Genomic DNA, 27,960 nt, shown 5'->3' on the forward strand with positions numbered 1-27,960 from the left:
TATTGCTGATTCCTTGATCGTGTGGAAAATTTTTATAATTTCTATGCCAAAGTATCTTTATAAGAATTGCCTATATATAAATGATGTAGATTTCACTGGGCAGAAGAATATTGCAGAGTATACAAAAAGTTTTCCAAATTGTACAGTTTATTACTCCAAATTGTTAAAAACATCAAACAATTGGCATTAGCCTCGCAATCATCCCTCCATCTCACACTATCTATCGAAGCTAGTCATCCTCTGGGGCACTGCTTAAAACTTACCTTATTCATCAGCACAAATTTGCTCAAGCAATTTAATGGTTTTTGAACTGTATAGCAGATTAGTAATTCTTGAAATTTACTTTGATTCTCGAATCTTTTCTGTGATTAGATCTTTTATTGAAACATTTTCTCTTCACTTCTTGACCGAAAATGAGTGAAAATAAAATATATGGCAAGTTGAACAAGTACTTCATAAAGACATCTTTCTTTTACCCTTCACTAAATTGGTGCATCAATTTGCACATCTCTTAAACTTATGTAATGATTTAACCCCCACCTTCATGTTTGTATAAACAACTGACTCAAGAAAAGAAAAGAAAATGTTCATATAATCTTCTATAAGTTTTTTTTTTGGGGGGTCAAACGTCATTGTATATGAATACTTGATAATCAAGAGTTTAATTACAAAAGAGAAGCAACTGCCCTTGCATCCTCCTGGGCATGGTGTTTTAGCCACACTGTGAATTTTCTTCCCACTTCATAACGTTAACTAGCTCTATTGCAAATTTTGCTAACTTACGTCTATGCATGTTTTCAAATTTTGGTATATGTGTGGATCAAATACTGTAACTTTTTATAACCTTTTGTAATGTAATATATATATATATATATATATATACTCCCTCCCTTTTTTTATAACTGACGTTTAAGGTTTTGCACACCAATTAAGAAAAGTTTTTCATTGCTTAAATCTGTACACTACTTTCCTTTTGTACCCTCATTAATTGTCCAATTCACCCATGTTTTCTCTCACTAGAGTACTAAATGGTGCTGTTTTACTAGGCCAAAAGCAATGCAATAATTACTAGGAGTAGTAATTAAGAACCCTGTATTGGAAAAGAGAGATAAAAGGGTAAAATTGTGAAAAAATAATTAATACTGTATGGGGATAATAAAACGACAGATAAAAGTACACTAGAGCAAATTTCTTAAACGTCAGTTATAAAAAAAGGAAGGGAGTATATATATATAAGAAGGTAGTTGGAAACAGAAAAAAAATTATTCAAAAATATATTTATGATACAAGTGTCCAAACACACCCAGTGTCACTACTAAGAGTTTTGTGAGAAACTAATAGGGGTAAAACTGTAGTAAAAGGGACTCTTATAGGCAATTGGCCAAAAGGGAAAAAGCACACTATGCATACTATTTGAAAACAATCAGGGACAAAATTATACTTGGATGTAAATTCATGGGAGTTGAATGTAATTATACCAAAATTCAGAGTACTCCCCATCCGAACCTAGTCAAAGCCAACAACCACACCCAAAAGTCAAAATCATTAGCAAAAAAAAAAAAAAAAATCCAAAAAAGAAAAAAGAAAATGGTGATAAATCTTTTTGTCACTGTCGGACTTTTACAGTCAAGGTGTGAACACGTGGCTTATGTAATCATCAGATAGTATCTCCCAAAAAAAAAAAGGAAAAAAAGAAAAGCTAAAAGGTTAAAAAGAAAAAAAAAAGAAAAAAGAAAAAAATAAAGAAAATCAACAGTTCATCTCACTAGCAACAGCCCCAGTTGCTTGGAAACTCAGGGGTTTGAGTTTGAGTTAGTTGACGGCAGCAGGGACAGAGGGAGAGAGAAAATAAAGCCGCCCCCTCCTTTTAACCCTTTCTCCTGTCTTTTTGCCTCTCTTCAATTTCTTCTTCTTCTTCTCCTCCAGTGTTTATGTTTTCTCTCATTATTTATCACTCCCAGTAATACGTATTCTTTTGAAGCCTCAAATACCATTTTAGGTACTTCTCGACTCTGTTACTCGTGTTACTTTATGCTGTTACAGTATAAAGTTTGAGTTTTTATTTTATTTTATTTTTTTTTGGTAGCTGGGTTCTGGCTGTTACGGTTAGTTCTGCTTCTTATGGCTATAATGTGGGTTTGTGATGATTTTTCGTTGCTCCGTTTCTTTTGGGGCCAGGGTGAAGGGGTGTGATTGATCCTGTGATTTTGGGTTGTGCTCAATTTGCTGATACAATAGAAAGTAAAGGTTTGTTTGTTGGGTGTGGATTAGTAAGGGAAAATGTGGGTTCTTTTTCATTTGGCTTGGATTTGGTAAAGACTGATGCTTTTGTATTTTACTTGAATTGAAATGGTAAAAGTTTTATGTTGGTTGTAGTTTTACTTGTATAGAAGTGGTAAAGATTGTTTTTTTCCTTTCTTTTTTTTGCATTTTTAGACTTTTATTATTATTATTCTTTAATTTGGATGGACTATTTGCAAATCGTTGTCATGGTTACGGTTTTTTTTTCCTTCCTTGAACCTCCTGATAGAGGTATCTATACATAGTTTCTGCTTATGAGAGTTGAAGCTGCTTCTTTCCGAACATAGGAGTTGGGTGGGTTTTGTTTCTATTCACTCATTGTTGGTAGGTTGGGTATTTTAAACATTTAGATTTGATCATGAGTAATGCCACGAGGAGGGCAAGATATAAGTTGAATAATTATTGTTATGAAATATGAACACTTTTTATTTTGGTTGAGAGGTTTGAATGTAGCAGTTGTCTTTTTCATTTATACTATGAGGAGCTTCCAGTGTTGTTTTTCTGCTTCCACGGAGAACCTTCAATGGCAGCTTTTGTGTTGCCTGTTTACTTTTATGGTGATTGCTGATGGTGTGTGTGATATTAAGGAGGAATAAAAAAAAATCTTCTATGTGCTTCCATTGTCTGGTTTTTGTTTAATTGCAGTTCTTGATCACAAGGTGTGGACTAGCAGAGAGCTGCCTTTTTTTTTTTTTTGCTGCATTCTTGCTTGTGTTTAACCGAGTCATGCTTGTAGTTATAACTGTATATAGGTACAATAATCAGGTGTTTTTTGTTTTGGCTTTGCTGCTTGCATGGTGTTTTCATGTCTTTCTTTTTAATGTTCAGAGAGACCTAAGATGTATGTATATAGTTTTTGTTTAATGACTAAGTTTTTCCTTTCTCTTGCAATTAGATGTTTATGTAATGAAATTCAAACTTGTGAGTGCTTGTGCATGTTTTGCCTCATGGGTATTTTCCAGCTTCTCCATGGCCATGACAAGGGTTTTCTCCTCCATTTTTTAATGAGAGGGTGTAGGAGGATGGCTAACTTTTACTTCTTTTTTTTTTTTCCCTCCAGCGTGATGCTCATAAACTTTGCTACTACTTCATTTTAAAGTGTCGATCACCTTTATTGAAGAAAGAGCTTACTTCCAACTCAAACCCTTTCATCATTTCCCTCAAAAACTGAAGTGGCAGATGAAATATAGTGGTGAAGTTTGTTTAACTACTTCTTAGTCTTCCTTAATGTATTGACTTAGTTGGCTTCACGTTTGGTGAATATGATCAGAAATTTTGTTTTGCCAAACCAGTGTTTATGGCATCGACATATTTTGTCCTTGGGCTTTATGTTTCCTGTGTCCTGTACATCTGTGTATCTTCAGCATTCCATAATTAGCATAGGTTTTCTTGTTCATGGAGATATGAGTTTGTTGGTCATATGTGATGCCTAATTTCCATTGGAATATGGACGTTGTGATCCCCCATCCTGCTGCAATCTAAAATTCTGCATCTCACTCTCCATCAGTCAGACTTGAATTGCTGAATTGACATATGCTTCTATTCAGTTTAGGTCCCTTGGCAGTTCTTTCTGTGCTGCGTGCAGTAGTCTGTAGAAAATGATGAAATATCTAATTAAGACTGATTTAGTGCTGCTGATGTAAGCAGGTCCTTTTTTTTTTTTTTTTTTTGGTTTTTTGGCTAGGTTCCTTGGCTTTTTTATTACAGCAAAGTGTCCATAAGTTGTTAATTAGTTTAATCTAAAATCAAGATACATTAAGGTGCATGGTGTCTGCTTAAAACTGCCAATGCCGTTTGTTACCTTATGTTGAGTGGATTTGTGGAACAAAGACTAAATTAATGCTTGTAGCTTTCAAGGTGGAATTGTCAATAATCTGTTTCTCTCATTTCTGTACCACAACATTCCAGATTATGCTACGTGCAAAGCAGCTTGGTACACTATCTCAGTCAGCAAGGTCTTTTATTCTTAGTGGTTCAAGGTGTAGTGCAGCAGATGGAAGTTCATGCACTTGTTCTGAAGATGAGACCTGTGTTTCTGGGAGGCCTCATAGGAAACATGAATTGCCACAACGGGCAAAATCATCCCCCGTTGTGTCTAGACCTTCGGTAGTAGTAGGTTCTCTCATTTCAAAAGATGCTGGAAAAGCTGCGGACAATCAAAAACTGGATGTTAAGCATCCAGTCTCGCAGCCCCAAGTCATACCTGTCTCCAGCTCAATCAAAAGAGAAAATTGTGTAAATTATGCTGACTTTGATGGTACTGGTGTAATGCATCCATCACCTCCAATTGCTGACCAGTTTGTTAAGGCAGGCATTGCTGCTGTCGGCTTTTTGTCTGATTTGGTAAGTTATAAGATTCCAATGACAGATGGAGGTGGAATTCTTGGCTCACCTCAAAACTCTGTTGTTGAGCAGGCAAAGCCAATCCATGTCAGAGCTTCAAATGTTAAAACTGTAAGAAGAGAAAAAGTCCATCCGCAATCCCACCCTCATACCACAGCTGGATCAAGTGCAACAAATAACTCGAATGCTTCAAAGGGCAGAGCAGATAAATCTACTTCAGTGAAAAGTACTGGTAATTTGTCAAATAATGGAATGGGAAACTATGTGGAAGCCAATGGGATTGCTTTGGAATCTTGTGACAGGAAAAGATCAGTGCCTCAGAGATCTAAAACCTACCCTAGTCACTTTGTTCCAAATGTGCACAATGGAGAAAAAAAGATAGTCAAAGACGTGACTGAAGGTTTTGCTAGGTCTGTGAGAGAAACCAAGGTACTGAGAGGAGTTGCTCCTATTGCTAGGGAGTTTTCAGGCTCTGGCCATGTGGTTGATAATGTTTCTCACATGTTACAGCAGATGAAGTGGGGACCTGTAACTGAAGAGTCTCTTAGAAAACTCAACTGCTCTCTGGATGCTTTCCAAGCTAACAAAATTTTAAAGCAGCTTCAAGATTATACCGTTGCTCTTGGATTTTTCTATTGGTTGAAAAAGCAACCTGGGTTCAAGCATGATGGACATACCTACACCACCATGGTTGGTATCCTTGGCCGAGCCAGGCAATTTGGGGCAATAAACAAGTTGCTTGACCAAATGGTCATGGAGGGATGCCAACCTAATGTTGTAACATACAATCGACTTATTCACAGTTATGGCCGGGCAAACTATTTAAATGAGGCTATCAATGTCTTCAACAAGATGCAGAAGGCAGGCTGTCAACCTGACCGTGTAACCTATTGTACGCTTATTGATATTCATGCAAAAGCAGGGTATCTAGATGTTGCTATGGACATGTACCAGAGGATGCAAGAATTTGGGCTCTCTCCAGACACATTCACTTATAGTGTCATCATTAATTGTCTTGGGAAAGCTGGTCACTTGGCTGATGCTCATAAGCTGTTTTGCGAGATGGTTAATCAGGGATGCGTACCTAATTTAGTGACATACAATATCATGATTGCTCTGCATGCTAAGGCAAGGAATTACCAAAATGCTTTGCAGCTGTACCGTGACATGCAAAATGCTGGCTTTGATCCAGACAAAGTGACGTACAGCATAGTGATGGAGGTGCTTGGTCACTGTGGCTATCTGGAGGAAGCGGAGGCAGTTTTTGCTGAGATGAAAAGGAAGAACTGGGTTCCAGATGAGCCAGTGTATGGTCTTCTTGTGGACCTCTGGGGAAAGGTTGGGAATGCTGAAAAGGCCTGGGAATGGTATAGAGCCATGCTTAATGCAGGTTTACGCCCTAATGTGCCTACTTGTAATTCTCTTCTCAGTGCTTTTCTTAGGGTTCATCGACTCTCAGATGCATATAACCTGCTTCAGAGCATGCTTAGTTTGGGGCTCAATCCTTCTTTGCAAACTTACACCTTACTCCTTAGTTGTTGTACAGAAGCCAAAACATCATTTGACATGTCATTTTGTTGCCAGCTGATGGCTGTCACATGCCACCCAGCACATATGTTCTTGTTGTCCATGCCAGCAGCAGGACCTGACGGGCAGAATGTGAGGGATCATGTGAGCAACTTCTTAGATTTTATGCATAGTGAAGATAGAGAGAGTAAGAGGGGACTTGTGGATGCAGTAGTTGATTTTCTTCACAAGACAGGTCTTAAGGAGGAAGCTGGGTCTGTTTGGGAGGTTGCTGCACAGAAAAATGTTTATCCTGATGCTGTTAGGGAGAAAAGTTCTTGTTATTGGCTTATAAACTTGCACGTCATGTCGGATGGAACTGCTGTAACAGCACTGTCAAGGACACTTGCCTGGTTTCGTCGTCAGATGCTTGCTTCAGGGATTTGTCCAAGCCGGATCGATATTGTGACAGGCTGGGGCAGGAGGAGCAGGGTAACGGGGTCATCTCTGGTACGGCAGGCTGTGCAGGAGTTGCTTAACGTGTTTAGCTTCCCTTTTGTCACTGAGAATGGTAATTCTGGGTGTTTTGTGGGGTGTGGAGAACCTCTTAGCAGGTGGTTGGTGCAATCATATGTTGAGCGCATGCATTTGCTGTAGGTTCTGATAGGGGGAAGGTTTTGTATTCCCCCATCTTCAGGAAATTTTGTTGTGGAAGAGGAACTTTGATTGCCTCAGGGATTAGCATGTAATCGTCATGTACCTAAATGTTCTTATTGTGTAGTGTTAAGATCTAGTTTACATTAGTTTCTGTCCCCTTCCAGTTGCTTTCACTCAGTATTAGCTTCAAATGAGTCCTAAGCGTGAGTCAAATTTTGCTGGAGTCCTTCCATTGATCATGACAAATGGAAAGCTTAAAGCCTCTATGTCTTGAAAGCTGGTGAATAGTTTTGTTTGATTTGCTTCCCGAATCTGGAGCTGCTTCAAATCTGGTAATTGTCGTAAAGACATTGATTACTGGGCTTAAATTCCTTATTCCTTACTATATCACTCTGGACTTTTTCTTTGTATTTTACATTTGGGAGACGGTTCGAGCAAGTGGCAGGTGCTGCAGATGTGCTTGTCAAATGAAGTTGGGAGATGAAGTTCAAATTCGAAATATATTTTTGCCATTCGAAAGCTTTAGGCTTTGGCATGGCAAAAATTGATTTAGCAGGGTGAGCAGCTGCATCTAGTTTAACCTCTTCAAGCCAAAGAATCACACATATACGTTCAAACTTTGGTACCATCAGCAAGTAAAAACATAATCGATTCTCTAATCAAATCCAACTTTTGAGTTTTTAACAAGCACTTAACTTGTCTAAGCACTTACTTTAGAGTTTTGAACCGAGAAGAGCTGTAAGGAAAACAAACGACTTATTTGTGCCACATCAAATACGCAATGAATTTTTGTTACTAGTGCCTTGGGTTTTACCATACAACAATGGCCTTTGTTACCATTTCTGCAAGGTTTGTACAACAAACTCATCAAGGGATGAGCAATATGACCTGTTCAATGTCTGACGTTTTGGTTTCTTCCAAGTTGCATTCTGGATTTGATGCCAATATCAAGAGGTTGGTTTTCAACTCATTTCCTGAGCAGTTGCAATGAAAGCACCTAAAGGGTCAAATCAAAATTTCTCTTTTTTCGGCTCATTATTGTTTTCCATGTACGTTGGAGAACAGATGCAAACTTAAAATGGTATGGTATATAAATATGATACATTGTGAAGAAGGATCAATTGTTGCCATGAAAAAGTTACAATTTGGGTCAATGCAACATATAACTGAAACTGAAGTTCTTCCACGTCTCTAACAATTAGAACATCTTCAACCTTCAGATTTCCTTTTCTTATTCGATTTTTTTTGCTCAGGATGTTCTAATGATCCAGAAGAGACATCAGCTCTATGTTCTTTTCCTGAATCTTGGACAGAATGGTCAATGGACCTGCCTGGCTCATCCACAGGTCTTCTCAATGGACTCTTTGATGCATCCCCGGACCCAGAACTTCTGTTTCTTGGAGTACATATAGAGGAAGTATAGCCACTCACAGCCCCTAAACTTCTTGTCCTTGTACTTTGCGTAGGAGTTGTATAACGATGTGCTGAATTTGTCAAGGAAGCAGCAGACCTTTGCACCATTTGTTTAATGGCTAACCCACCAGATTTCAGTTCAGTGGGCTCCGGATAATGCAGTAGAGAAACGCGCCGTGAGATCTTCCCAGCTGTTACCACATATAAGTCATATTCAAGTGTAGCGTCATTGAAAACAATAACAGCATCGAGCTATATTTCATTCACACGAAAATCTGGAATGAGATCTTAGATTCTCTAGCTTTAAATAAACCATTTGAGCAAAACCATAATTGGATTTGTTGTTTTAGTTTTACATGATTCTGCTAGCAATACCTATTTCGTCAAACTGCACGGAAACTTTTGCATGCAACAAGGCCTATGATATTAGAAATCCATAGAGTAATTTAGGACATGCCTTTGTTAATATAGATTCAAACTCAACATCTTAAGTAGGTAACCGGAATAGGTTTCTCTATCTTCACTTTCCTTGTTTTAACAATTCAAATAGAAACTCATAACTTGCTTTGACTGTAATATTTTTTTGGCCAACCAATGTTCAACTTAGAACCTACTCCAATTATGGGAGCTTGATGGATATTTCTCCAGAGAGTTCTCTCCTAAAAGAGCTGCATTTGGATATAAAAAGCATGCACTTTACAATGATTGTCAATTTATTGTTTTTCCCAGATAAAATAAAAACGGCACTTGTGACTCAACCAATAAAAACAATAATAGTAGCCATTGCATGTTAAATATGCAGATAATTACCGATTCTGGACTCTGATGTTGATGACAGGAATACAGTCGCTTCTGGGTCCTGTGACTTGAAACTTACCACTTCATACGATTTTCCTATGACAATATTGACATAAAACAATGCCATCCATCATCATCGTTGACATAATCTTGGATTTCAACAAATTTAGAAATCACTTTTGCACAAAACCATCAAATGCAGTGAAGTGATTAGTGACATAGCAGTACCAGATGAACCCTCGAAACTACCCAGATGTCCATCATGGTGAAGCTTCAAAGACACTTGCTGTCCATTCAAATCAGAAGCCTGGAACACCCAAAAGCATGATAATGTAAAACGTAAAACAAACAACGAAAGCACTAACAAAATTTAGGCTTCATATTACCAGACTGACTACTCTTCTGCAATAACTAGCAATCACCATCAAATTCACCAAATTATGAACGGCAACGCATCGTCTATTGTACAATCTTTCAAAATTTTCAAATTTTACTCGAGTTGATTAAAGTCAAGAAAGATTAACAGAATATTAACTGAAAATTAATTTCTAAAAATTGATCGTTTTCAATTAATTGCACATTAACAAAAATTAATGATCTCTCAACTGGAAAATTCAGCATAACTGGAGCTAAAAGTATGAGAAAACTAATGAAAAATGATAAGCGAAAGCAGAAATAAAAGTAATTAGATTAAAAAAAAAAGTTACTTGATTAACGGGCCATTGAATCAGCCAGAGTTCCTTCGAATCGTCAAGATTGAGTTCAATAAGAGCGTCCTTTTTCACTTCTTCAAATTCTTCTGGAGGTCTATACGTCGCGAGTTCTTCGCTACTACTGCCCTCCATTGGTTTTTAGGGTTTATCTTCCAGTGGCGGAGCATGTTCCTGAAGCAACGCAGGTTAAAGGGTTGGGTTAATTTTACGTACCTCCCCTGAGGTTTTTGACAATTGCAGAAAAGTGCCCTCAATTTCTAAAAGTTACACCTGTCTCCCCTAATTTCACTATTTAAATAACATTCTAGACCCAAAAGGCTATACTTTTTTTCCAAAATTCCTATAATGCCCTTGAGTTATAATTCACAAAAAAATTGTTAAAGAAAAAAATGGTTTAAAGTCTCTATTTTATTTATATTTATTTCGTACCACTATTACCTATTTATCAACATCCAAATCACCGCTAAATAAACACTTATCTTTGTTCTAATATTCCTCTTTTACCTAAAAATTTCTGATGCAGACCATTGTATCAATTATAAATGCTATATCATATACGCAAAAACTTACCTACAATTTCATAACAATATCAAATTTTACTTAATATATTACAATATTCATTAATATCCCTAAATTTCAATTCTATGGTTGCTACCTTTTTAATACAAAATAATCTAAACCATCACTACTAATATCAATATCCAATATATTCCATTGGCACAGAGTTTAAAATCCATCAAATTCTCTCTATAGGAATAATATCAATAATTGTAAATAAAAAAAATAAAAACACAATGCAGTTATAAATATATACCAAAAATATTTTTTTTCATGATAACCATAACAGTATAACCTATATTTGGTTCCTATTTCACTTCTTATCCTTAATTTTTATTTATTTTTTATCACTGTCACTATCTTCATCTCCATCTAATTTGATAATGAAATTAACACTCAATTTGTCATTTGACAATTTCAGTTTGCTAATACCTATCAAAAATTGGAAATAAAAATGGGCGCAAGAAAACTATTTACTAATATTGGAAAATCGAGGATTGGGAATAGATACCAAGATATATAAGTATTGGTGGTTTAATGTGTATGACGATTTTATTAGTAGCGACAGTATACATTTGGTTGATAATAATAAATAAATGAATTTAAAAGAAAAATAGATATATGAGGAAGAGAACAGATAGTTAAATAGCAAAAACTGTGGTTTGAATTATTGGTTAATAATAGATGAGAGAGTTTTAATATTTTATAAAATTTTTCAATAACTTGACAATTAATAAAGGCCATTATTGTCTTTTTATCATAACAAGAGAGGTCTCTGTAATCATGTAAATCTCAAGGGAGTCAAGTGAAATTGTCGAAAACCTCAGGTGAGGTTTCTAAAATTATCCCTAAAGGGTTTTAGCTGAGGACTGAAATAATAAGTAGGGCGTGAAAAAGCTACAAAGAAGGACACTTATTTTGCTAATAAGCCCTTTAACTTCGATGCTATCCTAATTTTGGATTGATAAAATATTAATTACATATATAATTAAGGTTTGTGTTCGATAACTCAGTTTAGCACTCAAACTTTTTAATACATTTAGACATATTTGATAACAAAAAATAGAAAATCTGAATTAATTAATCGACACTGAAATTTTTAGGCAAAACTTACTCTCAAAATTAAGTGATAAGTTATTCACTTATCACTTAATGTGATACACACTCAAATGTATTAAATCTAGTACTTAACGATTTAAAAAATTAATTGATTCAAACTTCAGATTTTAAAGTTTAAACTTCAGTTTTTAGATTTCAATTCTATCAAATGCACTCTTATGGCTAGTTTGGGAGATGAGATTTGATAGGAAAAGAAAAGAAAGTGGGAGGAAGGAATATTTTTCTTTCATTTGCGAGTTTAATCACGATAGAAAACAAAGGATTTGGTCTGATTTGGACGGGATTCAGTGTTTGAATCCCACTATTGATTCCCTCTAGTGTTTGAATTCTATTGTCAATGTGAGAGTTGTATTGTTGGATGATTTGTAACAATTTTTGTAAACGATATACTATTCTAGAGGTATGCCCAAAAGAATTTGGCCTGCTTTTGAGGGATTCAGTGTTTGAATCTCACTGTTGAAGTGAAAACTATGTTATTGAGTGATTTGTGAGAACTTTTGTAAGCGATATATGATTCCGGAACTATGTCCAAAAACATTAAAAATAAGTGATAGTTCATATACAAATGTCTCAGTTGCATGTCCTGACCAGTAGTGATAATCAATCGGAGTCGAATTCATTTAAACAAATTTTTTTTCCTCCCCAAAAATGGGTAGTTCATAAAATTTACGGTATCACCGTATGACAATAGTAGCTCTCCATTATTGTAAAAAAAAAAAAATTAATAGTTTTGCTTTTTAACCTATTTGATTGAGACCAAAAATTATCTCGCGAGCAAATCACAGCCACGCATTTTAAAAGATGAAAATTTGAGCCAATCTGGACCCTTAATCTTCGCTAACTGGCAATGGCGACGATCCTCATGCTCATCAGCTTCCACTGTAAAGTACTCCATACACTACTACTTACTAACGAAAGATACATTTCGCATTTTCCCAAAACCTCCCCAACCATACCATTTGCGGTTTGGTGCATTGTATTGTGTACACACACAGTCTCGCGCACCACCAACTCATATTCAATTATTCATATAGCAGTAGTACAAAACACCCTATAAAACAACAAAAGTCTGATTCAGGCTGTTGAAAAAAGACAAATTGCCTCAGGGTTGAAAGGGTATTGGGTGGTAGTATCCCACTTAGCAGCAGGTCCCCCCTATAGGTACATTTGTCCCATATCGGGGTTGGGGTTGGGTTTGGGTTGGGATATAAGTCCCTGGGATTGCCTCAAGAGTTGCCGGCTTTTGAGGTTAATTCTGGGATTAGGTTTATAAAACAACAAAAGTCTGATTCAGGCTGTTGAAAAAAGTAGTACAAAACACCCACACGCTGAATTTGGTCATCTTCAATTCCCCCCGTCGCCCCCCACACCGCCTACCCACCATTCCCCCGCCTATCGCCACCCTCGACCACCGCCGGTCCTCCTCCACTTTCACTCTCGATCGATCACTTGTGATGCTCGGACAGTCTGTTTCCTCAGTCTCAACTTCGTCCCCGCATTTTCTCTCTCTGCCCCCAAAGTAAGTTGCTCTCTCCTTTCTCTGTTTTTTTTTTTGTAATCTTTTTGGAGCTTTCTTTCTGTAGAATCCCTGCTCTGCGGGTAATTTTGAGGTTTTGTGGTTCAAATGTTGGATTTTGATGCGTGAATTTATGCATGCGATTTTTTGTTTTTCTGTAGAAGAGACTGATACGTATGGGGCACAAGAAGCGAAACTCCGCTGCCCGCTCCAAACCCTCGGTTTCTTCACCGGCGGCTGTTTCTCCTTCCCCTCCGGCCGTGGTGTCAGCTGCTGGCGACGGTGCTGTTGCATCAGCCGAACAGCCAGAAAACCTAATCTCGTTGAATCCGTCGATTAATACAGCTGAAGCTCCGTTGAGCACTGAGTCAGAAAACAGGTCGGAAAGCCTTAATTCAGCTTCTTCTTCCTCCTTAGCATCGACTTCTTATGCTTCTATTAAAGGTGAATGTGAGCGTGCTTTGACGGCCTTGCGCCGGGGAAATCATACTAAAGCCCTTAGATTGATGAAGGAATTGTCTTCCAAGCATGAGAGTTCTCCCCATTCTGCTTTGATTCACCGTGTTCAAGGGACTGTGTGTGTCAAAGTGGCATCCATTATCGATGATCCTAATTCTAAGCAGCGGCATTTGAAAAATGCCATAGACAGTGCGCGTAAAGCGGTTACTTTGTCGCCTAATTCGATTGAGTTTGCTCATTTTTATGCTAACCTGATATATGAAGCTGCAAATGAGGGGAAGGAGTACGAAGAGGTTGTGCAGGAGTGTGAGAGAGCATTGGCGATTGAGAATCCAGTTGACCCTGGGAAGGAGAGCTTGCAGGATGAGAGTCAGCAGAAGTTAACTCCAGCTGAGGCCAGGATTGCTCACGTGCAGAGTGAGCTTCGGTCACTGATCCAGAAGTCGAACATTGCATCCATCTCGACTTGGATGAAGAACTTGGGGAATGGGGAGGAGAAATTTAGGTTGATTCCTATAAGGAGGGTCTCAGAGGATCCAATGGAATTGAGGTTGGTTCAAACAAGACGGCCAAATGAGATAAAGAAGGCAACTAAGACGCCTGAGGAGAGGAGGAAGGAGATTGAGGTTCGGGTGGCTGCTGCCAGGTTGTTGCAACAGAAGTCAGAGTCACCCTTGTCACAGGCTGATGGTGACAGGATTTTGGATTCATCTTCTGGGTCAGGACAGAGAATGGGAGAGAGACGGAAAAGTGGAAGTGCTAGGAAGAATGCATCTTCTGCTGAGAGGAAGGACTGGGTCAGGTCATTTTGGAATTCCATGAGTTTGGATAAGAAGAAAGATCTGCTTAGGGTTAGGGTTTCAGATCTTAAGGCTCATTTTAGTTTGTCCAAGGATGGGGTAGCAAATGAGGTGATCTCTGAAGCTTTGACATTTGCTGAAGCTAATAAAGACTGGAATTTTTTTGTTTGCTGCCGATGCAATGAAAAATTTGCAGATGCAGACTCTCACATACATCACGTTTTACGTGAACATATGGGGATTTTGTTGCCAAAAATGGAGAGAGTTATACCTAAAATTGTGGAGAATGAGTGGGCTGAGATGCTTCTCAATTGTCACTGGAAGCCACTGGACGTTAGTACAGCTATAAAAACCCTTGGAGAACAATCAAAAGCTCACGGGTCTGAATTTCTTGATGAGTCTTATCCCAGAAACGAGACTGAAGATTTCAATGAATGCTTTGCTGACAGTTACTGTAATGAAGATGAGTGGGATTCTTCACCTAGGAAAAAAGAATCAGGGGATAACTGCAATGGTAGTAGTATTAAGAGCAAAGAGTATGATAAGATCTCAGACATTGTTTGGATGGACTGTGATGATAATCAAGAAACTAAGGCATGCTTCCCTCAGGATAGCTGGCCAGTGTCTGATGACATTGAGCGTGCAAAGCTTCTTGAGAGAATCCATACCATCTTCCAGGCCCTCATAAAACATAAATATCTTGCTTCAAGTCATCTCAACAAGGTTATGCGATTTGCAGTGGAGGAGTTGCAAGGGCTAGCTTATGGTTCACAACTTCTTAATCATAACATTGACCAAACACCTTTGTGCATCTGCTTCCTGGGTGCTCCAGAGTTGAAAAAAATTCTGAAATTTATACAGGAGCTTTATCATTCTTGTGGCTTAGGTAGATATCCTGATAAAGGTAATGCAGTGGATGATTCAAATAGTGGGACTCAAGGTGTAAAGGTTTTGGAGAAGTTAGTTTTGAGTGAAGATGCTTCATGTTTAAGTTTGGATGAGCATTTCTTGCCACAAAAGCATATTCCCAGCTCTTGCCATAGTGTAGTAACTGGGGATATTAGTGCTGCAAATTTACCTGATATGAGCAATGACAGTGGTAATTTACTTGACTCTGATGCTTTATTATCCTGGATATTTTTCGGTCCTTCAAGTGGGGAACAGTTGGCATCATGGATGCGGGGGAGAGAAGAGAAAGCACAACAGGGTATCGAAATTCTCCAGGTACTTGAGAAGGAATTTTACAACCTACAGGGCTTGTGTGAGAGAAAATTGGAGCATTTAAGTTATGATGAGGCACTGCAGGCTGTTGAGGATCTCTGTTTAGAAGAAGGTAAGAAAAGGGAGCATGTAACTGAATTTGTCCGGAGAAGTTACGAGTCTGTTTTAAGGAAACGACGAGAGGATCTCATTGAATGTGATAATGAACTTACCATTATGAGCAATAGGTTTGAATTGGATGCTATATCAAATATCTTGAAGGAAGCAGAGTCTCTAAATGTTAATCAGTTTGGATTTGAGGAAAATTATGGTGGCATGACATCTCAATTATGTGACTTGGAATCTGGTGAAGACGAAGATTGGAGAACGAGGGATTATCTGCATCAGGTTGACTCCTGTGTAGAAGTTGCGATATCTAGACAAAAAGAACATGTGTCTGTTGAGGTTGGTGCTTTACTCATTGATTGATCCTTTTCCTACATGTGAATTGTACTACTATGCTACTTATCCTTACTTTCTGTAAATGCAGCTCAGTAAAATTGATGCAAGAATTATGCGAGTAATAGCTGCGATGCAGCAGTTGGAAGCTAAACTTGAGCCTGCATCTGCTTTTGATTACCGGGCAATCTTAGTACCCCTAGTGAAGTCATATATGCGGGTTTGTTTTGGACTTTCTTACATTCTAGTTGACTCATCCTATGCTTTTGCTCACTTTTTTAATTTTGATGGCTTTGTCTTGTTGTCTTTCTTTATGTTCTCTCTCCAGGCTCACTTGGAGGATCTTGCAGAGAAAGATGCCACAGAGAAATCTGATGCCGCCAGAGAAGCATTTTTGGCAGAACTTGCTCTTGATTCTAAGAAGGGCAGCAGCGGAGGAAGTGATAATGCTCGTCATATGCATGAGAAAACAAAAGATAAGAAAAAGAACAAGGATTTTCGAAAAGCCAAGGATTCAAAGGTTCGAATTTCGTGTTGAGATATCCCTTTGTGTTACCGCCTTCCTAGTTGGTAGTTTATTGCTCAGCTGGAGCATTTATGGTTGGCAATTTATTCCTTTTCAGGCTAATAGTGGCAGTGAGCTACATATGCTTTCCTCAGAGACTACTAAAGAAATGTATGTTTGTTTTCTAGTCATTGAGCATGTTAATGTGAACGATCTGAAGTTGATCTTTGTTTTATAAATACGAGTAAGGTTTTGTTGCAGCTCATATCCAGTCACACACGAGGGAGAAGATATACATGCTGAGATAGTGAATGCTGGAAATGGTGACACCTTAGAACAAGAGGAAGAGGAATTCAGGCGTAGAATTGAGCTTGAAGCTGAGGAGAGAAAGCTAGAAGAAACTTTGGAATATCAAAGGCGTATTGAAAATGAAGCTAAACAGAAGCATCTAGCTGAGCAACATAAGAGAACTGTAGGGATAAATCCAGAAAAAGTTGCAGCAATTGCTCACTCTGATACTTACTTGAAGCAACAGGAAGATGATCATGATGTCAATGTCCAATGGAAATATAGAAAAAAAGTAAGTATTTTATATTTGTAACTCCTGGAATAAAAAATAGATGGATATTTGGTGCCTTTCGGCTTTCTTTCTTCGAGTCATATCTTGTCAAGTGCTGCTTATTGTGTAGTTTGCAGAGGACATTATTGAACAGACTGTAACTTATGACCTGCAACTTTTAGGAACCCATGGTACAGAAGAATGGATTTTCAAATGCCATGGAAGGTTTTCTAGAGGATGGCGTTGAAGGAGTTGGACAAAAAGCTGGTAACTTTACTTGGCTGTGTAATTGTTAATTTGTTTTTGCAATATGGTTTAGGATTTTTAGAATTGGAATGCTTGTAACTTCTTGGAGTTTGGCCATGTCTTATAGGCTTGCCCAACGGAGGAAGCATAGAGGATGGCCTGTTGCCTTCTGATCGACGGTCAGGAAGGAGAAATAGACGGCAAAAAGGTGCAGCTAGACTTAACCAGCCCGTGCTATCAGAAAAGGAAAACTTGGAATTCAAATCCTTGGATGAAGCACATGGTGAGTTCAATATATGCATTTCACTTTATAATGAACTCTTTTGATGCGTATTATTTTGGAAACAGTTTTAAGTTGAATTTTAGTTTATGATTTGCTCATAACTTCAATACTCTAATGGGAACTTTAACAACTGTATAATACTTCAGAATGATTTGAAGACTCTGTTGATCCTAACTTTTGGGCGATCCTAACTCTTGCGCCCTGTCATAGAATGTGTTCCTTTGGTGGGTTTAGGTGAACGATTAAGTATCTACTTTGAATTCATTGGTGGGCATATTCTTTCTCACCTGGCCATTTGCTAGTTAACAATTTTTTTAATTTATTTTTCCGAGTTAACTAGTTGATATGTTTGAGTGTCTTTTGCTTTTTAACTTTCTTGTAGTTTCCTGTTTGTCATGCATCAAGACATTGGCATGTTGGTTTTGTTCTTGTGGTTTCCAGCTGATTCTCAGTCAACTGGATGTTATTGGGTTCCATCCATCTTGTCTCTTTGTCTGATCATTATCATTTGAGTTTGCTCCCTTTCATTGTTTTCTTCTTCTTGTTTCACTTTCTTCTGTGGTGTTGGCAGCAGTGCTCTCCTATACGTGATTGAAGGGGTTTTTTGGTCCTTGGCTAGAGTTAAATGTGCAACCTCATGTACATGCAAAACGATTCAGAAACTGAGCATCATGAATTTCTTAGTTGTTTTTAGTAATTAATCTCATAACTTTAATCGACTCTTCTCATAGTCAAATTCTGATAGGACTACATATCTCTTTATTCATGCTTGATTGAATTTGCTTCATTGACCTTCTTTCTTTCGGTTTAAGTCCACCACATGGTTAAAAGTTTGTTCATTGTTTCTTAGGCTGTCTTACTTGACTAGCTTGGCCTTATTTTAGGTAAATGTTTTGGCCAGTTCATTGAGGTGGTTTATCTTGAGGTTCTATATCATATTAGTAAATATTTGGGCTGATATGAATAAAGTATTTCCATTTTGTCTTATTTTTTGATTTGGTGTTTTCAATGTAAAAATTGTATCAATGGGATTGGCAAGCGTGCAAAGGCAGATCGCTTGTATTTTAGCTGTGCGTAATTTGACGAGACTCGAATATTTTATGGAACTTAGAGAAGTTTTTCTATCATTTTTTTTTACTCTCTTTGGACATTTGGGTTTCTTGTTTAATTCTTTTTTTTTAAGGATGTAGATGGAGAATGAGGAGGACAGGTTGTATTTTGAACATTAAAAAAGAAGGAAGAAACAGACAAACATCTCTTGCCTTGGCAGGTGCCAAGAGGGGTTCAGTGTGGTGTTTGGAACCCATGAACCAATTTGGAGAATGACTGAAAAGAAGTAATGTTTTTCCCGAGTTAAGTTTATGTGCAAAAAGTCAAAGATATATACACTAGCACAGCTTATCTACGGATCTTGTGGTTTTGACTGGATGAGTTTTTGATGGGACTCATGACGGAAAAAGACAAATATTTTGAATTTATTGCTTTTGTTGATAGATGAAATCTGTATCTCCATTTTGGTTATTTATTGATTTATTGAGGGAGGCTATGCAACTCTACCAAATGTGAACTTCCTCGGTGAGGACTGTCAAATTAGAAATCTGATCTGCATAATAATTGAGGTAAATACTGAACCTTATGAGGTGTTGCCTCCCTTGGTAGTGTTTCGAGACCCTTCACCCTACTCCACAATTGTAACCTGGGCACTACATGAAAGAGATGGGACCACTATCAGTCTGCCGCTTCCGGTGTTCGAGCGGCTTCATTCCTTTTTCATTTCCTCTTTCCCAGTTCCTAGCTCCAAGACTGGTGGAAGAAGGGGCAAGAGTGGTTTAGCTCTTACACCTTCCTACGCAAACAGCTGCTCTTAGACATTCTCTTTTCGTGTTGCTAGAGTTATTTCTTCCTAGTTGTTTCTCTCCTTTCATTTTGAAAGTGAAACCAAAGGAAAAAAGGAAGAAATGAAAAGACAACACTGAGCATCAAGCTAAGAAGTTGCATTGTCCTGTCTGTCTCATCCTTGAGGGAGAGAGGAGCTGTATAAATGCAGGATGCTTGTGCTCATTAAGTGGTTGCTTATGCCCTGTTCAGTGTTAAACAACCAAGATAAAAGGATAAAAATAGGTTACTCTTTGTTGTATTATCAGGTTATAAGGGGGAATTTCATACAATGATAATCAGTAATTGTAGCCAACTCCTGAAGGTTGAGGGTAATAACCAATCTAGTCATTAGTCATGGTGGATAAAAGTCGTGTGGTCTTTAGCTGCTCTTTGCAATAGATTCATTTGATGCATTAGAGTTTTCATCTGTCCTGCAAGTCATAGTGCTTCAAACAAGCATCAGATATTAACGGTTGTGGTAGTTGGGACGCTTTATTGGTAGGTAGATTTAGGATTGTTGACTTTTGAACTGTCTTTTAATGTAGAATAATTTGATGGTAATAGTCAGTTTTTTAGTTTTTCTTTGTTTTTGGGGGCAGGGGTGTGTGAGGGGTAGGGAAATAGTCATAACTTTGTATTAAGTGTGAAGCATAAGTTGGGTCTTGGGTTTCAGTGATGGTCAACCAATTAGGAGGCCCCAAACGAGAGGCATTTTTTTTTTTTTTTGCTTTTGCATTCTTCTTGGTGGAAGTATATGGGAATTTTTTTGCTTGTTTTTGTTGAAAGTGAATCAAATAGCATTTTTTCCTCAGTTCTTTAATGTAATTGTGAGAGATTTGTCCCAAAATCCATATGTGCATGTCATGTCTAACTAAAAAATTGTTGACCAGATATGAAAGAGAAGCAGGAAGCTTGTGAGCTTTTTGGTATCTTACTTTTAACTTTCATATTGATACCTTCCATAAAATTTAGTATTTTACTAACAAAATTGATATTGACAACTAGCAGATGATTTTGAACAAAAAACATTTGGAACAAAAAACTGCATATGGTATTGGTTGTGCGATCATTAGTTTGGTAGACGTTTGGAACTTTAGATGGATATTCAGATTTTATTTGATAGGTTGACATATCGAATATGTGCACATAATTAGTATTTTATGAAGTATGAGCTGCTTGATGTCTCTCACCTGGTTTGAACTCTGCTGTGGAAATTGGTGCAGGAGTTCGAAATTTCCAAGAAAATACTGGATCATTATCCATTCGGTATCAGTTTGGAAATACTGAAGTAAAAAATATGTTTGATGATTGAGAATCCAGTTTTTGGTTAAAGCCGAGTGAAACCAACATCTGAAATCAAGCTTTTATCCAACTTTGAACAATTGGCATTTTTGATGTGTTGAATTTTTTATACCTGTAGTTGTACTGAAAATTTTGCTGGGCACCGATGAATCTCAGAGAGTGAATATCTGTGGGTTTCTTCTGAGTGGTAGGGTAGGTTCTTTGTTTTGGATGTCCTTAAGATTTTTCCCTGAAATGCTTTTCTCTCTGTTAGCAGTTATTTTATGCTTGTTTTTTTTATGGAGTATGGAAAGGGTTGTGTGTCTTAACCTAGAAATGAATGACAGTGAACATGGCTTGACAAATTTTGCCATAGGGATGTCCTATCTAATGTTTTCATAAGGTTTAGAGGTGATCATCTTGTTGATGTGGTCTAAGATAATGCTTTTCAATGCTTTACTATTGCAAGTTCTTGGCCGATCCTCATTTTCCCTGTTAAAGTTCAAGGAGACTGGTATAATCTCACTCCTGTTGCAATTAGTTCGATACATAAATGAAAGTTCGTTGTTGTTTTCCAGAGTGTTTATTGTCATTGTAATGGAATTAACTTTTCTTCAAATCGCACATTTTTTCATTTTACATTACTTTTGTAACTTCATGTAACATTTATAGTATTCTCCTGTCTTTTTTAGATGCACACTCTGATTTCTATCATTTCACATTGCTTTTGTTATTTCATGTAACATTTACAGTATTCTCCTGTCTTTTTTGATGCACACTCTGATTTCTATCATATTTGTTGCTCATCCTAATAGCATGTTTTTAAGAGATTTACTGTATTATGTTACAACTGCACAATTATTTGAAAGATTAACAATCCTGTTCTTTTGTTTTAGTTTCTTTTTCCTGCAGAATTAACTTTTAAGATTTCCTATGATATCTTTTTATTTGAGTTCATCTTTTAGTAAAGATTTACAGGATAAAATTATTCTTTCTTTTTCTTATTTTTGGAGGAAAAATATCATTATTCTTGTCCTGCAGATGATGGAACAAAGACATTGAGACAACTACAGGCAGAGGAGGATGATGAAGAAAGGTTCCAAGCTGACCTCAAGAAAGCTGTACGCCAAAGTCTTGGTTTGTCTCTTTCTCCAGACATGATGTGCTTGTTCTTTGTTTTAAATTATTTTGTTTGCTGGTTTAGCTAATTATTTAGTGAGTCATCAGTTCATGTTGTATATTTTACCTGTGTAGCATATTAGAATTAGTATAATCTTTTGAACTTTTCATTTTTTTAAGATTTAAAATCTTGTGCTGTCTATGAAGAATCCATTGCGTGCTTTCCTATCTCTGTGTTTGGAGTGCTGTTATTTGCTTTTAATCTTTTTTTTGGAGAAATCAAGAATTGCATTGGGTCACTGATGATTTACGTATACATGCATGTATTTATGTATGTAATTTTATACATGTATGTGATTGTTGTGTTGTTTCTGTCTGTAGTGAACATGCATATATTTGGATTTTTTTGTCAGAGTCTTCTACAAACAAGTGAGCAATTTTTTTCCTGATGCCAATTTTTTTGGAAGATGCAGAATGACCTTATTCTCTTCTGAGTACAGCCTCATTCAGCTTGTCTAAAGCTTCCTTTTGCATGTACTATGTTGGAAAATTTGCCCGCAAGAATGAATGGGATCTCTTATATGAAAAAAGATTAGTTGCCTCATTTTGGAAGATAACTTGTCCTGATTTCTGGATTTTCCCAAACCTGTTTGTTGTGATCATGAACAAAATTTCCTGGCTTAATCAGTACTTGTCTGCAAAAATAAAAAAATTACTAAAGGATAGGGTGGTTTGGTGAATTTGGTAAAGATTGCAACACAACTAACTTTCTTGGCTTTTGACCCAGGGACTATGACTAAATTTAGTCTGATCATTAGAGATATTTCATGGTGGTGCGCTTGCTTGCAAATTCAGTGTTATAGTTTCTCATGAGTCAATTAAATAACTTGTACCTGATGTTTCCATCTTTTTGTGTTGTTAATGCCAGATTCTTTTCACGCGCATCAGAAATTGCCTCTTGCAGCGAAGTTGGGAATGCCGCCCAAAACCTTTCCTGCAGCAACTGACTCAGTCATTTCAGCTGATGAGATCATGACTGAAAACTTAGATCAGATGGATGTATATGGTACAGGGTTAAAGAATGAAATTGGCGAATACAATTGCTTTTTAAATGTCATTATTCAGGTTTGATATAGGAACCTTTTCCATGTATTACTTTGTTATTGTGGTGTTGGCTTCTTCTTGGGGTCAACGATTAGCTTGGTTTTTTTTTATCTTCAAGTATCATGTCTATGCTGAGTTCTGTTATTTTTGGCGTCTTTTATTTTCAGTCTTTGTGGCACTTACGACGGTTTAGAGATGAATTTTTGAGGAGGTCATTATCAGAACATGTACATGTTGGGGATCCTTGTGTTGTATGTGCATTATATGATATTTTTGCTGCTCTGAACACTGCTTCAGTGGATGCACAAAGAGAAGCTGTTGCCCCTACTTCCCTGAGAATTGCCCTTAGCAACCTCTATCCGGATAGTAATTTCTTCCAAGAAGTAAATCTTTGAGCTGTTTCTGGTGGTTCTTCTTTATTATTTATTTTTTTTTCAAGTTTTCCTTCTATCTGCAATTTTATTAGCCTGTAAAACCTACAGGAGTGAATGCTTGTGGTGTCTGATTACTCCTCAGTTCATAAATTTTGGCTAACACGAATGCTACATACAGGGACAAATGAATGATGCTTCAGAAGTGTTGGGCGTCATATTTGATTGCCTTCATCGATCATTTACTTCAACCATGTGTACTTCTGATGCCGAATCATTAGATAGCAACTGCATGGGCTCTTGGGATTGCACAAATGGTGCTTGCGTTGCACATTCTCTTTTTGGCATGGACATATTTGAAAGAATGAATTGTTACAATTGTGGTCTGGAGTCCAGACACTTAAAGTATACTTCATTCTTCCACAATATCAATGCCAGTGCTCTGCGTACTATGAAGGTATATTATGTTTGAGTCTGGTCAAATATCTAAGTTTATTACATAAATGATAGTGGAAACTCTTATCCTCTTAACAAAAAATGTGGTTGTCTGGGGATACCTTTCAGGTTATGTGTCCAGAAAGCTCTTTTGATGAGCTTCTGAACCTTGTTGAGATGAATCACCAATTAGCTTGTGATCCTGAAGCTGGTGGCTGTGGAAAGCTTAACTACATCCATCATATTCTGTCGACCCCACCACATGTTTTCACAACAGGTATCTATCTGTTTTTTTGTTTGTTTCAGTCTTTTGCCTAAATGAAAGAGTGAATTGGATGTCGAAAGAACTACTTTTTTTGTTCATTGTCGATATTGCAGAAGATCTAAATTACCTCTTTGCCTATGCATCTTTCAGTTTTGGGTTGGCAGAATACCTGTGAACATGTTGATGACATAAAGGCCACATTGACAGCCTTATCTACAGAGATGGATATCAGTGTCCTTTATCGTGGTCTTGATCCAAAAAATAGGCACTGCTTGGTCTCAGTGGTATGCATCTTTGGATTATGTTTTGGTGATTATGAGCGAACTTGTATCTGAAAACTGGATTAGTTGTCCTATCATTACTGGTCTCAACTATTGTTACTTTTCTGGAAAAGTTTGATTATTTGCTCATTTTTGCGTCCTTTAACATTTCAATATAATCAGATAAGAGGTTCCTTAGACTTGCATACAAATATGTGGTACGTGCAGATGTGCAAGGCAAAAGTCCATTAAATTGTGCTTATTTTTCTCTGTTTCAGGGGATCTTATACCGGTCAAGAGTCTTGGTTTCCTTGATTTGGAACTAGCATTAGATCTTCTGCTTCCCTTTTCCCCTAAATCATTGCTTTTTCTTTTTCCTGTACTCTAAAATTTATTTTTTTTTAAAAAGAGACGCAGCTAAGGTAGGTATGCATACATGAGTTCATATATTTCCCATTAAAGTTTTGATGGCTGTTTTTTTATCAGATATCTAAAAGATGTTGAATTCCTTGTGATTCTCTGATTTTTCTAGAGAATTTTGTGTTTCTTCATTTCGTATCAAGTGAGACTTGGAAACAACAATTAAGCTTTATATGACAAGATGAATTTTGCATTTCTGTCTTAGTTGGTAATTTATTTTAAATAATTCACTTGGTTGGAGTTATGAAAGAATTCATGAAGAAGCTTATGAACCTTGCGTGATATTTATAGCTATTTGATTGAACAGTTAGTTAGAAGGTTTAAATGGTTTAAGCATTCTACTCAAGCTTCACAATAGGTTACTGAATACTGTTCAAATTGATGACATAAGCTGTGTCATGGCTAATTATCATTTGTAACTCTTTTACTTTTATGCTGGATGTCAAATGCAACATTGTCAAATCCCTAGAGAAGATAAGAAAAAAATATTAAGAGATTCTGATTGAACAGTTAGAAGGTTTAAATGATTTGAGCATTCTACTTAAGCTTCACAAATGTATGTTTACTAATATTACAGCTTGGTTATTTGTGGGCTAAAAATATTTAAAACTCTTGAAACATCTGTTGTGGGGGTAAGTATTTTTTTTTTCCAAGAAATAAGGGAAAAGCTATATGACCTCAAAGCTGCACTTGATACATGATTAAAATAATTGTTCACTTTCTTGAGTGTGGTTGAAAATTCCAGCCAAAATTCATAATTGATAATTATAAGGGCAAATTGGACACTTTGCAAATTGTCTGGTGTGTCTCTATCTATGGCATCTTTAATTTATCCTTGGCATTCTTTCTAATTTTATCAGTATTTTCTTTGTTCTTTTTTAGCTTTCAGATATCTTACCTGATTCCATTTAAGATTATCTTAAGCCACCACCAAAACATCTACAGTGACCCCAGAAGTTTATTTTGGTGGTGGTGTTGGTTTTTTTTCTTTTTTTTTTTGTTCGGTTTTTTTTTTTTTGGGGGTGGGGGTGGGAAGGGTTCATATTTGTTGAAAAATAGAATCTTAAGACTTCAAGTATGATACATATTTTAATAAAACTTTGGAGTATAATTGTCTGAATAGAAGTAATGTGAAGAAGGGAAGTTTGTTACAAAACCAAATGTTGCAAGACTATGAATGACATTTATTCTCGGTAAGTTTTATTCTTGGCAAGAATATGAGGGATTTGAGAGTTTACTATATTTCCAAATTTACAAGGAGTTATGAAGATCATCTAAGAATAATAGAATTTTAAATCTGTGATTCTGCAGGTAAATTACTGAACGGAGAGCGCAAACTTGCTTGAATAATTTTGCATTAACTATACTTCTAGTGAATGTCATTAGCCATAAGGATCAGTTGGCTCCTGGGATTAAAGGGTTGCACTACCATCTGGTCCTATCCCAATTTTTGAGTTTTGGACCATTGATGCTTAATTCCACTGAACATTTATCCCTTGGATAAATAAATAATTTCTTGCTTGATTCCAGTTTAATTGTCTTTGATAACAAGACCACTATTTGACTTATTTGTGGCCAATGACATATCAAGATCATAAGAGAACCGAAAGAAGTTACACATGGATGATGTGCTCATATATGTTGCTTGATATCAATTATCTGGCAGATTTTACTTTGAAAAGCAAACCATAGGAAAGTTACTTTAAGGAGAATTAGACATGCCATTATTAATTCCCTAATAACCATTCTTACCTAGTATCTACCTTACCAGAGAGCATTTGGTTGTTTGGAGAATCTCTTTCTGAATATAATAGTATGTTTAGTTTTGTACCTTTGCCTTTTGAATTGAGCTATATTTATGCACTCCACGAATATTTTATCATTTTGGTAAAGGCTCTTTTTTTTTTGGATGGGGTTCGGGCATTTTTTTTTTTGTGTTGTTTTTTTTTGTGGGGGGGGGGGGGGGGGGAACTGTGATATGTTTAGTTGCTCTGATTCAAGCCATCATTTTTTAACTCCACTTGTTTGACATTAGATATACGTGTATCAGATACTCTGGCGCACTCTTAGCAAAGATAAATATGTCAACAGAGAAACCTTCCCTTTAAATGCTGTTCTCTCTCTCTCTCTCTCTCACACGTGCACACACACACCCCTCTTCTGAAAAATATGTTGCTTAAAATTCCTGATCTTTTCAGCACCATGGACAAGATACAATGAACAACTTCTAATGCATTTAAATGCTATTCGATAGCTTGTGAAGTGGTTATTTTAGTTGTATTAGTGATGAATGTGAATGGACCCTCATCTTTGAAAAAGAATGGTGGAAAATTTTTTTTCTAATGGTCTTTTTTCAATTTCTTTTCTAGGTTTGCTATTACGGGCAGCATTATCACTGTTTTGCGTACAGTCAGGATCATGAACGGTGGCTTATGTATGACGACAAAACCGTGAAGGTAAATCTCCTTTGTCTTGCTTTTATACCTTCTATACCTTTGTTTCATGAAACAAGTAAACATCTGAGGTTTGAAATATAGGTAATTGGTGGCTGGGAGGATGTTCTTACCATGTGTGAGAGAGGGCATTTGCAACCTCAAGTCCTCTTTTTTGAAGCCGTGAATTAGTGTGATGGGAGTTCATCGCATAAATTATATATTTACCATGGGCTACAAGTCGCTCGTTGAACGCATCCATGAATTGATATACTTGCCGTGTACAGCTAGCTCTTCAAGATGCATACTTCCTTTAATATAATAGGGGAAGTTGGAAATGTCACGAGTCCAGAGTTGTAAAATACGAGTAAAAGGAGATTTTGTTGTGTATTTCAGGAGGAGAGCAGGAGACATTGGCCTGCAGCAAAGTTTTGTCTGAAGATTAGTGAGTAAATTGAACCGAGAGAGTAGACTTTGGTGCTAACTAGCCTGTTGAACTGAGCCTTTGTTGGTGTTGGAGTTTTCTTTTAACCAGGCATCTCAGAAAACGAGGCATTTCGGCTGTAAAAATAGGATTAAGTGACCGTTGAGGGCCACAAGTTGCCTGCCTGGCCCTTAAATTAAATAGTTGGAGCATGTGAAATGGCAGCCTCTAAGTGGCATTTGGCAACTAGCACCTTTTGTTAGCGGATGGATCCTTGCTACAGATGTATACAGGAAAGTTTAGTTTATTAGTTTCATATATTATAGCTCATTGTTTTCCAGTACGATGAGGAAGCTGTGTACAGATGAGATGTTTACCCTTTAGGGGTTACCTACCACCTCAGCCCCATAGTAAGTCTGCATTTTGCAATGCTTAAAATTTTGCAGAAAAGTTTTGGGTAGCTTATTGTGACGAGGGACTCTGTAATAGGGTGGATGATGATGATGATGATGATGATGGTGGTGGTGGTGGTGGTG

At 37.0% G+C, this 27,960-nt stretch overlaps 3 protein-coding genes across 7 annotated transcripts; 2 read left to right on the plus strand and 1 right to left on the minus strand.

The window, feature by feature from the left end:
- Window positions 1-1,741: 1,741 nt before the first annotated feature.
- LOC113742997 (pentatricopeptide repeat-containing protein At1g74750-like) lies at window positions 1,742-6,953 on the plus strand. 2 transcript variants are annotated; one of them, XM_027271050.2, is made up of 2 exons: window positions 1,742-1,999; window positions 4,210-6,953. In XM_027271050.2, the coding sequence occupies exon 2, from the start codon at window positions 4,213-4,215 to the stop codon at window positions 6,805-6,807; it is 2,595 nt and encodes an 864-aa protein (XP_027126851.2). In that variant the 5' UTR covers window positions 1,742-1,999; window positions 4,210-4,212; the 3' UTR covers window positions 6,808-6,953. The 2 variants fall into 2 exon arrangements, with proteins under 2 accessions (XP_027126851.2, XP_071904139.1); XM_072048038.1 differs by lacking the exon at window positions 1,742-1,999 and adding an exon at window positions 3,478-3,493.
- A 920-nt stretch (window positions 6,954-7,873) lies between these two features.
- On the minus strand, window positions 7,874-9,913 carry LOC113742219 (mediator-associated protein 2-like). Its single transcript, XM_027269995.2, has 4 exons — window positions 9,726-9,913; window positions 9,247-9,325; window positions 9,031-9,114; window positions 7,874-8,411 (listed from the first exon to the last, which is right to left on the minus strand). Exons 1-4 carry the CDS (start codon window positions 9,861-9,863, stop codon window positions 8,017-8,019), a joined length of 696 nt encoding a protein of 231 aa, XP_027125796.1. The 5' UTR covers window positions 9,864-9,913; the 3' UTR covers window positions 7,874-8,016.
- Window positions 9,914-12,686: 2,773 nt separating this feature from the next.
- Window positions 12,687-27,884, plus strand: LOC113742217 (uncharacterized). 4 transcript variants are annotated; one of them, XM_027269990.2, is made up of 16 exons: window positions 12,687-12,927; window positions 13,086-15,848; window positions 15,934-16,062; window positions 16,171-16,362; window positions 16,466-16,518; window positions 16,597-16,927; window positions 17,089-17,173; window positions 17,280-17,435; window positions 21,636-21,731; window positions 22,642-22,838; window positions 22,985-23,200; window positions 23,370-23,645; window positions 23,753-23,900; window positions 24,039-24,172; window positions 26,938-27,024; window positions 27,106-27,767. In XM_027269990.2, the coding sequence occupies exons 2-16, from the start codon at window positions 13,101-13,103 to the stop codon at window positions 27,190-27,192; spliced, it is 4,935 nt and encodes a 1,644-aa protein (XP_027125791.1). In that variant the 5' UTR covers window positions 12,687-12,927; window positions 13,086-13,100; the 3' UTR covers window positions 27,193-27,767. The 4 variants fall into 4 exon arrangements, with proteins under 4 accessions (XP_027125791.1, XP_027125792.1, XP_071904137.1 ...); XM_027269991.2 differs by having other exon boundaries at window positions 12,712-12,927; window positions 16,609-16,927; window positions 27,106-27,884; XM_072048036.1 differs by having other exon boundaries at window positions 12,713-12,927; window positions 27,397-27,454.
- The last annotated feature ends 76 nt before the right edge of the window (window positions 27,885-27,960 follow it).

Source organism: Coffea arabica, chromosome 4e (genome assembly GCF_036785885.1).
Source record: "Coffea arabica cultivar ET-39 chromosome 4e, Coffea Arabica ET-39 HiFi, whole genome shotgun sequence".
NCBI lineage: Eukaryota > Viridiplantae > Streptophyta > Magnoliopsida > Gentianales > Rubiaceae > Coffea > Coffea arabica.

What these genes read in the sequence shown, in the direction of transcription:
- LOC113742997 (XM_027271050.2), top strand. Translation starts at nt 4,213, where the DNA reads ATGCTACGTGCAAAGCAGCTTGGTACACTATCTCAGTCAGCAAGGTCT.
- LOC113742219 (XM_027269995.2), bottom strand. Translation starts at nt 9,863, where the DNA reads ATGGAGGGCAGTAGTAGCGAAGAACTCGCGACGTATAGACCTCCAGAA. An exon ending in TTCAATGGCCCGTTAATCAA is followed by an intron (nt 9,326 to 9,725) that starts GTAACTTTTTTT and finishes TGGGTGTTCCAG; the next exon opens with GCTTCTGATTTGAATGGACA. An exon ending in TAGTTTCGAGGGTTCATCTG is followed by an intron (nt 9,115 to 9,246) that starts GTACTGCTATGT and finishes ATATTGTCATAG; the next exon opens with GAAAATCGTATGAAGTGGTA.
- LOC113742217 (XM_027269990.2), top strand. Translation starts at nt 13,101, where the DNA reads ATGGGGCACAAGAAGCGAAACTCCGCTGCCCGCTCCAAACCCTCGGTT. An exon ending in AAGAACATGTGTCTGTTGAG is followed by an intron (nt 15,849 to 15,933) that starts GTTGGTGCTTTA and finishes CTGTAAATGCAG; the next exon opens with CTCAGTAAAATTGATGCAAG. An exon ending in TTTTAAATGTCATTATTCAG is followed by an intron (nt 22,839 to 22,984) that starts GTTTGATATAGG and finishes TTTTATTTTCAG; the next exon opens with TCTTTGTGGCACTTACGACG.